Source organism: Trematomus bernacchii, unplaced genomic scaffold (assembly GCF_902827165.1).
Source record: "Trematomus bernacchii unplaced genomic scaffold, fTreBer1.1, whole genome shotgun sequence".
Lineage (NCBI taxonomy): Eukaryota > Metazoa > Chordata > Actinopteri > Perciformes > Nototheniidae > Trematomus > Trematomus bernacchii.
The window spans coordinates 6,997,989-7,011,837 of record NW_022987973.1 but is presented as its reverse complement, the minus strand read 5'-3'; the positions used below and the strand labels follow the sequence as shown (position 1 = coordinate 7,011,837).

Below are 13,849 nucleotides of genomic sequence, written 5' to 3'. Positions count from 1 at the left end.
AGAGTGGTACATGCCTTTTTGTTTCACTCTGATTTCAACCCAACAAACGCTTAAATTAAAGGTGTTCTATATTCTGACATACACAACGCAGTTATTTTCCTTACATCGCAACTGTTTTCTTTTCTTGAAGACATGGGTTTTGTGTCAGTTGTGTGTGTGTGTTTGTGTGTTTGTATGTGTGTATGTTTGTGTGCGTGTGCGTAATCTGAATTCTCTTAAGCTGTTTCATAACAGCAGAATCATGAGTAGATTAATCTCATCTGTCTTTATTCGTCTCAGTGTAGCAGGTTGCTCCTCGAAACACTTGAAAACAGTCTTATTGTCCTCAGAGCACGCAGCGCAAACACTGGAAATGAGAAGTGATGAGGATTGGTTTTGTGGTGTTTTGCCTTGTCAGCATTGTATGAAGTTGAACTCAAACATGACATAAGCAAGTATGACATCTAAATGTCAGAGGTGGTATCTTCATTACTGCAGCATGCTGAATTTAAGGAGTTATTGCAGCGGTCACTGAAACCTCAAGTGGACCTCCTGCTTTATATTCTGCTATATATTCACATGGCACACTGATTAAATGCAACCATGCAGCACCTTTAACCCAAAGTTCACAGGTTTAATGGCTTATTTAAATAATGCTGCTTCATACAGTTCCCAGCTTATGATTCCAGTTGCATTTTGCACAGACTTGCATGACGTACATGATTATATTATTTTTAAATCTGAATAATCAGACTGCGTGTTTAAACTAAGGTCTCAGACTCTGTATATATTTTTTGCTAACAGGCATAAAAACCAGATTATAACCCTGATTTGGTCATGACGACAAAGCGTGGCAGGTCACCGTGGACAGAGAGGATTCATATAAAGCTGTCTTACTCTTGCAGTGGTTTTATGCATATTTTAAACAGGAGTTTTTTTTTACAAATGGATTATGAACAACAATATCAATTATACATGTAATATAATTTAAAATGGAAAATGCTTTATAAAAACTAAAGTCCTGAGATATTTTTGGGAACAGCACATGCCTATGGTATACAATAACAACTTTGGACTGTCCCCATAACACTTCTGCTCTCTCTAATATCTCCCTGTCCTGCATTACATTTAAGAAAATCTGCAAAATCACCATGACATCGTTTTTAAGGTGCCTCAAAGCCCTCACATTTTGGGAACAGCTGTTCAAAAAGTTAAAGTTTATTTTTCTTTGGAAAGTTCCTCCTGATGTAGAGCAATGTTCATGAATGTGACCGATGCCCTCTGCCCTGTGCAGATGGTGTGTAGCAAGAATCATGAACGGGATAATGAATTACATGTGTAGTAGATTGTTCCATATGACCGGAACTTTGTTTAAACTCCTCATGCTACAACAGTGTAAGCCGCACTGCACACCAAATCTACATTCATGATTCTGTTAATACAAAAACGTGATATATAAGATAAATAAATGAAAAGTAAATAGTGGCCAATCTCTTTGGTGATTACAATCAGATTGACAACAAAGTTGAGTAAATGGAGGACATTCGAGTCATGCGAGTTTACCTCTTAATGAAACTGTGCAGGATTTCCCGGAGTAAAAAAATTACAATATATAGACTGTATGCAAAGTAATCCTTCTCAATCATCAGTCTTGACCCATTATGTGCAGTAGAAGAAGTAGTAGTAGTAGAAGTGTGTGCAGGTGCCTGTATTTGCAGGGACAGAAACCCCCCACCTGTATTTTCCCTTTTTATGCAGCATATTTTTGCCATGGAGCCCCTTGCAAGTTAAGCCAGCAATACTTTCTTGACTAATTTCTTGAATTCTTATGATTTTATAAAGTTCATTCATGGTTTTATTTAGAGGAGGTCCACTTTGATGGGTTTATTTGTAGGAAAAACAATGTGTATTTTGAACACAGTACTTGTATGGACAAAATGAGAAAACAAATCAAAAGTAATCATAAAAAAACAACACAATTACCTTTATCTATAGGCTTCTTCTTCAGAGACAGACACAACTTAAAAGAGAGAGCCATGGAGAGAGACAGAGAAAACACAAGCAAACATACTCACTTTAGTGATATATGTGTCACCTCAGAGTGAAATGTTTAGTAGTCCAATTAGACCATGTGAGTCGCGTGTGCTCGTGGGTGCAGGCTATATATCTGCAGGGTTTCCCTCTCAGCAGGTTCAAACTCTCAGAAGGATGAAGCGGACACCTGGACTACTCTAGAAGGGTTAGTTTTGTCAGAAATCGTTCTTGAGAAGTATCAGTTATATAGGGTTAAAGCTTCGCTCAGGATCATGGAGGAACTGGCCCGAGAGAGCATCAACCTGCTGGCCCGCTCTGCGTCTCATTCGGGCCCCCCGCGGCTCGGTTCATTCGGTGCTGTGTTCATCATGCTGAAGTCTGCGCTGGGTGCCGGACTGCTCAACTTCCCCTGGGCTTTCCAGAAGGCAGGGGGAGTCAATACTGCCCTCAGTGTGGAGCTGGTGAGGATCACACACCTGCAATATTTGCTGTTTATAGTACATATAGTGTGCAAGTGTAGAAAATGTTAAAAAATACAATACATTAAAATAGAATTGTTGATGGATTGAACTGCAAATCCCTTCATTGTATTTCCCTTAACATATATAGAGACATTTGGGGGCTTAGTTTGTCTGTTAGCCTGCTGACTGTATATGTATGTACTCACCACCACTCAGTCACTCCCTGGTGTGAAAGAGGCTCATCTATTTCACAGGTGAACTCTAATGAGCTTCCAGTTTAGGGAGGACCTGAACTTTCATTGCACTACAGCAACAAATGTGTGTGTGTATGCGCATGTTTGTATTACTCATGTTGTGAAGTAACAAATGTGTGTGTGTGTGTGTGTGTGTGTGTGTGTGTGTGTGTGTGTGTGTGTGTGTGTGTGTGTGTGTGTGTGTGTGTGTGTGTAGATTTCACATTTCAACTTTCCAGGAACAAGCTATGAGGTCATAAGGAGCCTCTGATTGCTCTTGATCTAAATTTGAGTCCTTTTCCACCTGTGTTTTTATTATATGAAACTACATGTTAAAACAGTTTGCATTCATTTAAACACAAGTTAGGAAGCCTACATTAAAATAGAATATATATGGATATCATGTTTCATTTGTCGATCTGCTGCAGCAGAACGCGTCAGTACTATTTGGATTATAAATTAAACATTTAAGTAATATATTTTTTAAAGCAAAACATGATTTACCTCGTTTCATGTATGGAAATGTTATATTAACTTGTTTGCTTGAACACATTTTCCTCCAACCTCGTGACATACAGATGCTTGCTCAGGACCCCTTTAGTGTCATATATTAATATGCAGGTTTGTCAGATACACTTCAATATGTGATTAACATTATGAATCTATACAAAGATACTTTAGGAAAAGATCATGACTTGGGTTTAAAAAAGTTGTTTTTGTACGTGACTTTCAGGAGTGCCTTTTCACAGGCCTGTGTCCGGAGCCCAATTGCCTAATGATCTGTCCATGGTGTGTGTTTGTGTGTTTGTGTGTGTGACGTGCAGGTTTCCCTGGTCTTCCTCATCAGTGGTCTGATCATCCTTGGCTATGCCTCCTCAGTCAGCAGACAGAACACGTACCAGGACGTGGTGAGGGAGGTGTGTGGAGGAGCGGTGGGGCAACTCTGTGAAATCTGTTTCTGCTTCAACCTCTTCATGATATGTGTGGCCTTCCTGGTGGTGGTGCAGGACCAGCTGGAGAAGTGTGAGTGCTCAATGAACTTATTTTTCAAGATGCAGCTTCTCCTACTTACAAACGGACCACTTAGATTATAGTCTTCTTATTTTATTATCCCCTTTCTCTATGAAGAAAGTATCCTTAATGTCCTTTAACACTGTCAAATACTCTGCTAACGCACTTAACAGCCTTTATTTCCCGTAAATATGAACAATATGAAAAATACTTGTGCCAGTATTGTAATCTGCACTATTTTATTCTTATCTATTCTACTCTGTTTCTTTTGGCACTTTTAATAATATATATTTGTAATGTTTTATGTCCTATATATAATTGAGTTTGCCTTGTTTCATTGCCATATTTCCACTACTACTGTGCATATGACAATAAAGCTTTTGAATCTTAAATCTTAGCACAGGTTTTTGAATGTTTTATCAGGAGTTTGCTATCAATTTAGCAGCCATTTCCTATATCAAAAAATGAATCTCTCTCAGACCACACATCTTCTGGCTCTTTAATGTTCATTCTTGCGTGTGTAAGAGTGAAAACATGTGACAGTAATGCTACCCTTTTTTTCATTTCCCCCTTTGTCGTGTTGTCCATCTGAAATGCTTCAAATCCCTTTAATGTTTTCGCTCTGTTCAAAATGTAAACAGATTTGATTTACGTTTGTAAATCAAATCTGTTTACACCCCCTTAAAAAAAATCGATTGGATCATACATTGTGCACAAAGCACAGTACAGATGGAGCATTTTAGTGAGATATCCTCGAGGACAACATGCAAACTTGTTTTGTTGTCATCATGTTCATCCACCATTGTTAAAGCATGAATAGCAGCCATTAAAACAACATAAAGACTGATAAGTATGTCAAATCAATGATTTGGTGTGCATGATAACTGTATTATATCTATATTATTCATTTATCGTTGCAGCAGATAAATAATGGTTAAAATGTTGTTCTTCTTCCAGTGAGCGTTTCTTTATACGAGACGGTGACTGGGTCCACTGAGATGCCGTACCACTGGTACACCGACCAGCGGTTTTACCTCTTCATCATGTGTGTCATCATCATCCTCCCCTTGTCCATCCCAAAAGAAATCGGCATCCAGAAATACACAAGGTAAATGACACTTATCATGGATCAGAATGAGATAGAGTGCACATTTGTGTGTGGTTTAACAGTGTTTTCTTTGTGTCAGTGTGTTGGGAACGCTGGCGGCAACTTATCTGTGTGTGGCAGTGATCGTCAAGTATTACCTGATGGAGAGCCACAATGTTATAATAACTCCAGAGCACAGCAAAGGGTTAGTAACACTGTTTGTAATGGATACGTGTGTGTTTCACTTTTTTCTCTCATTCTATGCAGCGTGTGTGCATCTGTAAATGTGAGTGTGTGTGTTTGTGTTTTCAGTGTGGGTTCGTGGGCTTCAATGTTCAGTGTCGTGCCGACCATCTGCTTTGGCTTCCAGGTAGGATCAACTGCATGCTTTTAAGTCTAAAAGTAGACAGCCTGATGCTAGACATTTAAGTGGTTTAATGTGGACCTACATTTGTCCAAACCAACCAGCAATAACAGACAACTAAAAAGCACGTGGAGCATGAAGAAATTATGAACTATAGTAGTGATTTGTCTGAAAGCCCAATGTGTCTTTGTGTGTGTCTGCAGTGCCATGAAGCCTGTATTGCCATCTACAGCAGCATGGAGAACAAGAAGCTCTTAAACTGGGTCATCATCTCAGTGGTCTCCATGTTTTTCTGTTTACTCATTTACACTCTCACTGGTGAGTTCAACTCTAAAGCAACTCTATTGACCTCAGTTTATTTGTGCTTCCGTGAAAACTGCTCTTCACCTCCCCTTTCTCCAGGTGTGTACGGCTTCATGACGTTTGGACGAGCGGTTGCCTCCGATATTTTGATGTCATATCCAGGAAATGACGTGCCCATGATCATATCCAGGCTACTTTTTGGAATATCAATCATCACCATCTATCCTATTATTCTTCTCCTGGGGAGGTGAGCAACAGCAGAGTTGAGACTGTCTTACAAATCAACTTTGGAAAATACCAGGGAAATCATCTCCACACGTTGTAGTCGTTTTCTTGACTATGACACTTGTTGCACACAACAGGAGATTGACCGTATCTCAACCCTTATCACTTACTGAAAATACTCTTTTTGGTTCAGGCGAGTGGTAGCTTTGGGTTGAGTGTGTCGAAGCATGACATGACGTTGATTACACAGCTCAGTTTTCATACTGAACTTTCCTCCCAAGTTCCCAGATCTAGTTTGAACCCCAGTTACACATTTTCGTTGCCATGCTATTTCTTGTAAATGAACCTTCTTTTTGATCCAGACAATGGGTTTCTCTATTCACATATTGGACATTATCTTTGTATTAGGCGACACGCAGGGTAAAGTCTGCTCCAGAAGAAATGTGGACATTGGTATTCTCACAGCTCCTCCTGGGTAATTTCTAGATAATTTCAGGTTTGCAGGGCATGTGTGAAAGGGGATTTCGTTTTTTGCATAGTACAACTTGTGTATGTCTTTTAAAAGTTAACATGTTGTCCTGAACTTTCATTGCACTACAGCAACAAATGTGTGTGTGTGTGTGTGTATGCGCATGTTTGTATTACTCATGTTGTGAAGTAACAAAAGTATGTGTGTGTGTGTGTGTGTGTGTGTGTGTGTGTGTGTGTGTGTGTGTGTGTGTGTGTGTGTGCAACAGATCTGTCATCCTGAACCTGATGGTGCGTATTCAAAGACGTCGCTGGGGAGTCGTCACCCATTTGTTTGAGACTCGCTGCAGAGTGGTTCTCACTGTGATCTGGATCACCGTCACTCTTCTCATCGCCATGTTCGTCCCCGACATGGGGGAGGTCATCAGTGTCATCGGGGGAATCAGCGCCTTCTTCATCTTCATCTTTCCTGGTATGTAACAATTCCTCCTTTAAATGAAGTGTCTGTGTTTGTACTCACGTGATGTGCAATGTATGGCTTTTATATTCATACATTTTGTTCTATATTATTTGTGTGTTGCAGGTCTTTGCTTAGTGTTCACAATGCAAAGTGAACCTGTGAGTCAGAGAGTCAGGTGAGTGATTATTTACACACTCGTACTGTATGTGTATAACATTATTATTGAAATGCGTTGTTTGACATATCATATATCATAGGGAAACAAATATGGTGTTTAACTGATCTTCCAATTATTTCATTTCAACTGTTTAACTGCTAGTGTAACGAGTATAATAAAAAGTATTTAAACAAAAAATTTGTTTTGTCTTAGTGGAGATTTAATTCCTAGGAAATGTCTATGTTTCTAATGATTACAATTGAATTACTTTTTCCCAGGAACATTTCTAGGAAATGTTATGAAAATAGGAATAATATTTTTTTTATATTTGGATGCTGGTCATGGAAACATGATGAAGATTGTCACATCCTGCAGTGCAAAATGTACAAAAGTCATTTATCCATCCAACCAGTGATCACTATTTAGTTAAAAAGTCCTTCTTATAGAGTCTGAACTGCGTCGTATCCTAAGAAAGAAAGAGGAGTCTTCCTTTTTTGTGTAATTAGATGGATTTTCTTTTAGAACATCAAGGCTTCTACGGACATTTTTGTCTACAAATTTGATCAATCTTGTTATAAAATGTGGATATTTGAATAATGGAAAAGAGAATGAATCATTATGAATTACCGCCAAGCAGAAGATTCATACTGTTTCCTGATGACTTGTTTTTTAAAAGTCATCTGTCATGTTGTTTATCTTGATCTCCCTGATTTTGTTTTGTTTCTGCAGGGTGATTTTAACAGTCTGGGGAGTTATAACCATCGTAGTTGGATCTTTCATCTTCGGACAGAGCACGACCATCGCTATAATGGAGATTTACCAGAAATTCTGATTTTCACACCTTTATATCCACTTCACTGTCTGCAGCCGCTGCTTCACTTCATGTGTTTTGCACAACTTAAAGTTGCATTTGTAAAGGTGGTTTATAATTGTATATATGATCCTTATCAAGGTCTTCCATGACCTGGTTATAATATAATATATATTTACAAAGCAATAATGTAATATTTCTATCTGTGTGTGTGTTACAGACATATATATCATATTTAAATGGATTGTTATTGGACAACAATATAATGTCAAGAAAATAATGTAGGTATTAATTGTAAAGTATGTGTGGCTGTTTTAATAATTCATTTAGGATTACATTACCACCCCTATTGTATAGAATATTAAATAAGAAAAAGTGTATCTTTGAGTCTTTATTTGTAGTTGTGCTATCCTGCCAGGGGGCAGTATTGTACAACTGATGCATATTTATTTATCTGCGTAGTCACTCATTCATGTGTGTGTGTAACTGCATATTGGAAACCCAGATAAGAGAAACTGAGTTCTTATCATTGTTAAAATGGTGCCGGGATCATTTTGACAAGAGACTGCCTATACACACAATATTCAGTTTTTATGTAGACAGATGGATTTTATGCCCTTGAAATTCTTGTTTGCATCGACCAGATAATATCATGAGTTTATCATATTAACATTGTTTTGTTTCAACAACACAATTCTTATCCTTCCTCTGCATTTCTCCACTTTCTGACCTCCACATGGCCTGAATCCTCTGAGTGATATCAATCTGCAGCTTTCATTGAGCTCAGATTGATGGCCGAGGTATGCTGAATATCACTGTTTATTGTTTATTGACTTCAAGCTTTCAAGAGTTATGGCATGCTGCCCGTGAGCGTGCACATGCTCACAGATGTGTGTTAGTGTATGAGTGAGTAATGATTTACAGTAAATCGAGAAAAAGGCTCTGTATCTGTGCCTGGGGGGGGGGGGGGGGTCTGCTCAAAAGCTGCGATGCTGACTTCACATACTTATCTTCCTGAACACACACAGGGTAAGAACTTAATGCAAAAATAGACCATCTGGAAACACATAGCAGCTCTTTTTAGACACTTCAGCTGTGTTTGTGACATCTCATGCAGAGTTAATGTCCTTAGGGGAAAACCTAAAACTGTGATACTCTACTTATGTTCAGCCCATGGGATTATATTTCTAACCTGACGGCCAAATGACTAAATCCACTAAATGGAGAAAAAGAAATCCTTGAAACCATACAAACTCTTTCTTGAATCCTGCAGCTTCACTCCATGTCGACTGCACACAGATTTGTGAATGCAACTCAGCAGTCCTGGGAAATAAAACTAACATCTACCAGGATTTAAAACACTATTCTGTTCTCTGCAGACATGGAAACATGGCCTACCTGGACCTAAATCAAGACACTAAAGATAAAAGCTTCAGCTAAATGTAATGTAATTGTCTAATTAGCATTAAACAGTACAGCTGAGGCTGATGGGAATGTCATTAGTAGCACTGCAACGATTATCATCAATTCATCTTTAACGATTGAATCAACAATCAACAGGAAATGGACAACTCTTTTGATAATAGATTAATTATTTGAGTACATTTTCCTGTGAAAAGGGAAGAAAATGCTACTGTTTTCATCAAATATGGAGATTTCCTGATTTCTCTGTTCTAAACCATCTTCAACGAAATGTCTTTGGGTTTTGGACTGACTCAACAGAAAGAAATAACTCTGGATTTTGAGAAAATGGGACAGAGATTTTTGACTATTTTCTGACAGTAAGATATTATGGTATCGTATTTTATAGACCGAATGATCAATCTTAAAGACAATCAGCATGATAATCTAGATTAAAAAGAATGTTTAATTGCAGCCCTGGTAATTAGTCATTTTTACCTAATGATGGTGCTTGAGAAAAAGTCAGTTAGTAATTACTGTTCAGCCTGCATGTCCGGGCAAAATGTTATGGCAATCCATAACTTTTACATTTCAATCTGAACCAAAGTGGTGGACCCACTGTCACTGCTATCCCTAAAGCAGTATCCACTCGCATGGCTTTACATCATCCATTATTCTCTGCATTAAATTATCTTTTCATTTTCCTCGGCCCAGTGAAAAATAATTTCCAGTCCTCATTATGATGTTGTCCCCTGTAGCTACTTGGTTATTGAAAGATTACTTTTAATGTCGGTTTCTCGCGGTCCTAATTAATGAAATGGCAATTTGTAGCGACATCCCTTTTAAATGTTAATTGTTTCTGATAAGAGTGTCAGCAAAATTCCTGAATGATCTTCTGTGAGTGTGTGTGTGTGTGTGTGTGTGTGTGTGTGTGTGTGTGTGTGTTTTCTCTCACAGTCACTGTCACACTGATTGTAATCTGAAAGCCTTTTGTGTTTCAGAATAGGGGGAAAGCTATTTAGCTCCTGTGTAATTTGCAGATAACTGGCAGTTTTATGACCAAATAAAGTCAGGGTTGTTACTGTATAACCGTGTGTTACTGCATACTGTATGCACGACATGCTTGAGTATGACCTTGATTTCTATGCATCAAGGTTATGGCCAGCAGGTTGAAATCATCATCATGGTGATAAGATGCATCCATCACCTTGCTGCTCAGGCCTTTATTGAAGTGTCGACAGCAGAGCTCTGACCTCCGGGCCCGACTCTGCAGGATAATGGCTGCCGTGGCAATGAGCCCAGGTGAAGGAGAGGCCTCTGTCACCTTGTGAGAGTGCAGCAGATAGGATGACATTGAGTCCTATTTGTGATACCAGAGGCACACAAATGTCTTTGCCTGGCTGCAACAATATTTAACTGTTTTAACAGTGTCTAGTGTGTTGCATTTATAGACAAAATATTGAATGCAAATGAAAAAATAACACTTTAAAAGGCATGTGGACAAAAATGTTTACAATCTACTTCAAACTCAATCTTTATGTATAAGATAAGCAACATTTAATCCAACAAAGGTTTAGTTTAATCATAAATCATAATAGATGTGCACATGTTTGTGAAATGTATATTCAAATCAATCGAGAATATCTTTGCCATTTCAAACTTTATGAAAGATGTGATGTTTTCAAACATATTTTCTTTTAAATCAAAGGATTAAAGTCACAAAAACAAACTGTGGGACTAATACAAGTTGAACGTAAGAAAAGGATTGTCAAATCTACAAAGCTCCACTAACTTTAACTAATTAGGTTTACTTCAGTAGTTAGATATGGTGAATACATGAGAGAAACATGAGGCAGAAGTAATCCTATCATTGCATTTACACATGAGACAGTGAATAACAATGAGGAAAAGAAACTAGCACTAAGACTGCATCATACATTTATTCTTCCTGTCATGTGTAATTAGGCTTCATTCGCCCACTTTCCTTCATCTTTCCAACCAATTAAGAATCATAGTGAAGCGATAACTGCAGCATTCACATCTTTTTGGTTAAAAACCATCATCACATTTTTACAAATAGTGTCCACAGTGACCTTTGTCCTTTTTAATCTAATCACAACACTGTAATTCATTGTAAAAATCTTTTGTCTGTTTTCACATGTTTGCATTAAGTAATACGATATTTTTTCCCAAATGTACAATATCTGCACTGCAATGTGTCTGTGTTACCTTTTTATAGCCAGATTTTTCAGAACACAGGACGCTTTAATCAGAATCAGAAACAGGTTTATTGCCAAGTAGGTTAAAACATACGAGGAATTTGTCTTGGTGTACGTACATGAACACAGTTAAAGAAGATAAACACAACCACGGTCACTGGTGGAGTCACACGGTTGGTTTGTTAGTGGAGACTGAGTGAGCTGCCCTTTAGGAAAAACACACCACATCAAGTATGGATGCTGTCTGTCTCTCTTCCCATTTGCAAAGCATATTTAATATTTTTCACACACGACCTTTAAAACCCCAAACCTCTTTTTAATCAATTGTGATACACTGGAGGTGCTGTGGAATTTGATTTGAATACTGTTAACTCAGAGTTTTCCTTGTTGCCTAGGGCGCAAATAGACCCTTCAAAACACAAATCCCTTAAGAAATGTAATTAAATACAAATTTCACTCAATTTGCCGTACTTGACAAAATTCCCAGAAGAAACTTAAAGGTGTTGTTCAGATAGTTCGAAGTGAGGTTTTATTAAATACATAGCTGCAGTCAGTGTATTACTTGCATTCATATTTACAAGTTACAGACTTAAGTAAAGATATTTTAAAATTACCGACACCATTGACAGTAATTCTACCTCACAGAACGTGGGGCTTGCTGCATCGATCTGTTAGTACGTTTGTGTGAACTAACCAAAGATTACACAAAAACACAAACTCATAAATATAGACACAACAGCTTCAGTGACTAATGGCTAAGTTGAGTGAATGAATATATTATACGACGTACACTTTAACTGAAATTGGCTGCTTTCAAATTTGCATACGTTTTCTTTTCCCTCACAAAATCTTGAGAAAAATGACTTTCTCTTCACATCGCACTTGAAATTTGACCCTGATTGTTGGTCAGAATAGCCAGAAAAGCATCCTGGCATGCATACTATACAATGTGACCTGTAGAATAGGACTTCCTGGTATTTCTCGCATACTGCATTTGATGAACTACGTATTAAATACTTAATATACTGTGAATAGGTTCCTTGTACAACTCCACTTAAACAATCTGAATTCATTCAAGGTTAGCCCTGTTTGAAACAGCTGCACACAAGTAGATTTGTTCAATCCTGTTCAGCAGTTAGCATGCAGACAAACGTTTGAATTGCTTCAATTCACAAAACAACAGGATTACCCTTCATATTATTTATGTGTTCAGACTTCTAATCTCTCCATAATTCCATAGGGATATTCTTTCTCCCTGTCCCTATTCAAACACTGACTGCTTTCCTATATAATATAAAGATAACTCCACATATACACATTAATTCTACAAGAGGTGTCACTGTTGGCAGTATATCGGCAGACTAAATGTTTACTCCCGCCATTTTTGAAAATCCCATTGCACCTGTACATCCCAAAGGTCCATTATTTATGTATGACACCTACTCAGTGAGTGTCCTGTTTTTACCTAGTCATATACTTCCTATTTTTACATCCTGAAATACCTTTTTAAGAGAAGTATATTATGTGATATACGTCAAGTATATTGAATGTCGGGAAATGTGAATCCGAGATGTCAACAGTTTGTAAAGCCCCATCAAAAATAGCATCAAAACAAAGTCTGTTCTCATCAGCTCACTTTAGAGAGCTCTAATAATTATATAACATTATGACACAGATCAGATCACTGTGGCTTATCTGGCGGGAAAGATGCCCACACAAGCAGATCCAGATCATACAATTTATTCAACAACCAGAGACTCAAACTCCCCTGAAATCACCCCTAGGTTGTGTTGGGATGAATTCTCTATGGTGCAAAAATAATGGAAGAATATAGAGATGCCATCATGCTCAACCAGACATAAATCTTGACCCTCAACAGAACAAAAGACAAATATCCTATGTTTGTCCTGGTTTTTATTTCTCCCTCTCTCTGTTTTACTGTGATTGTTGTGTTGTATTTTGTTACATTATATCATTTTGTTTCATGCGTATGTTGTATGGTTGTATTTGAAATGTGTATGCACGAGTATAAATGTGCGGGTGCATGTGTTCACAAAAATAATTGTCTTTTTTTATGTAAAATTATGTATAGACACATTTCTGTGGTTTATTATTAATTTAAATACTGCTTTAGTTCAACTGTTCAAACTGTCTAAAGGGCTACATTTTTCTTTAGCATACTCATATTTATTCATATTATTTCAAATGTCCATAACTGTCTATAGTATATTCACATTTATTTTGTCTATAGTACTCTCTATTTTTTATATATAGTGTATTTCATTTCTCTATTTCACTGTTTATAATGTATAATGTTTATAACCTACTTATAGAGTTCATATTGTAAATACTTATATTATACAATGAATAACACTGTACGTTCTGCTTGTTTTGCATTTAGTACCTGTACTAAAGTTGAATCTAATCTAATCAAATTTAAACTTTGAGCATGAATGTTAAAAAAATGAATAAAATATGTTTTTTACGTATAATTGTTCACATAAAGATAGTTAGTAGAATATTGATCTCCATTGTTAAGTAAGTATAATGTGTTTAACAATAACATATTGACCTGAGGTGCCCCTTTAAAATAGGACCCTCCCTATCAGCCATGCGCATGCGCAGTCTTGTTCTGA

The 13,849-nt window shown here is 37.4% G+C and overlaps 1 protein-coding gene across 1 annotated transcript; it reads left to right on the top strand.

Annotated features, from left to right (window-relative positions):
* The first annotated feature begins 2,285 nt into the window (after positions 1 to 2,285).
* On the top strand, positions 2,286 to 7,614 carry slc38a8b (solute carrier family 38 member 8b). The gene is made up of 10 exons (XM_034117036.1): positions 2,286 to 2,474; positions 3,532 to 3,730; positions 4,676 to 4,826; positions 4,906 to 5,010; positions 5,118 to 5,175; positions 5,373 to 5,487; positions 5,572 to 5,719; positions 6,435 to 6,637; positions 6,749 to 6,800; positions 7,512 to 7,614. Exons 1-10 carry the CDS (start codon positions 2,286 to 2,288, stop codon positions 7,612 to 7,614), a joined length of 1,323 nt encoding a protein of 440 aa, XP_033972927.1.
* The last annotated feature ends 6,235 nt before the right edge of the window (positions 7,615 to 13,849 follow it).

Bases quoted from the DNA above. Each gene is read 5' to 3' on its own strand.
- slc38a8b (XM_034117036.1), top strand. From the start codon at position 2,286: ATGGAGGAACTGGCCCGAGAGAGCATCAACCTGCTGGCCCGCTCTGCG. The intron at 3,731-4,675 runs GTGAGTGCTCAA...TTCTTCTTCCAG, and splicing joins GCAGGACCAGCTGGAGAAGT to TGAGCGTTTCTTTATACGAG. The intron at 5,720-6,434 runs GTGAGCAACAGC...TGTGTGCAACAG, and splicing joins ATTATTCTTCTCCTGGGGAG to ATCTGTCATCCTGAACCTGA.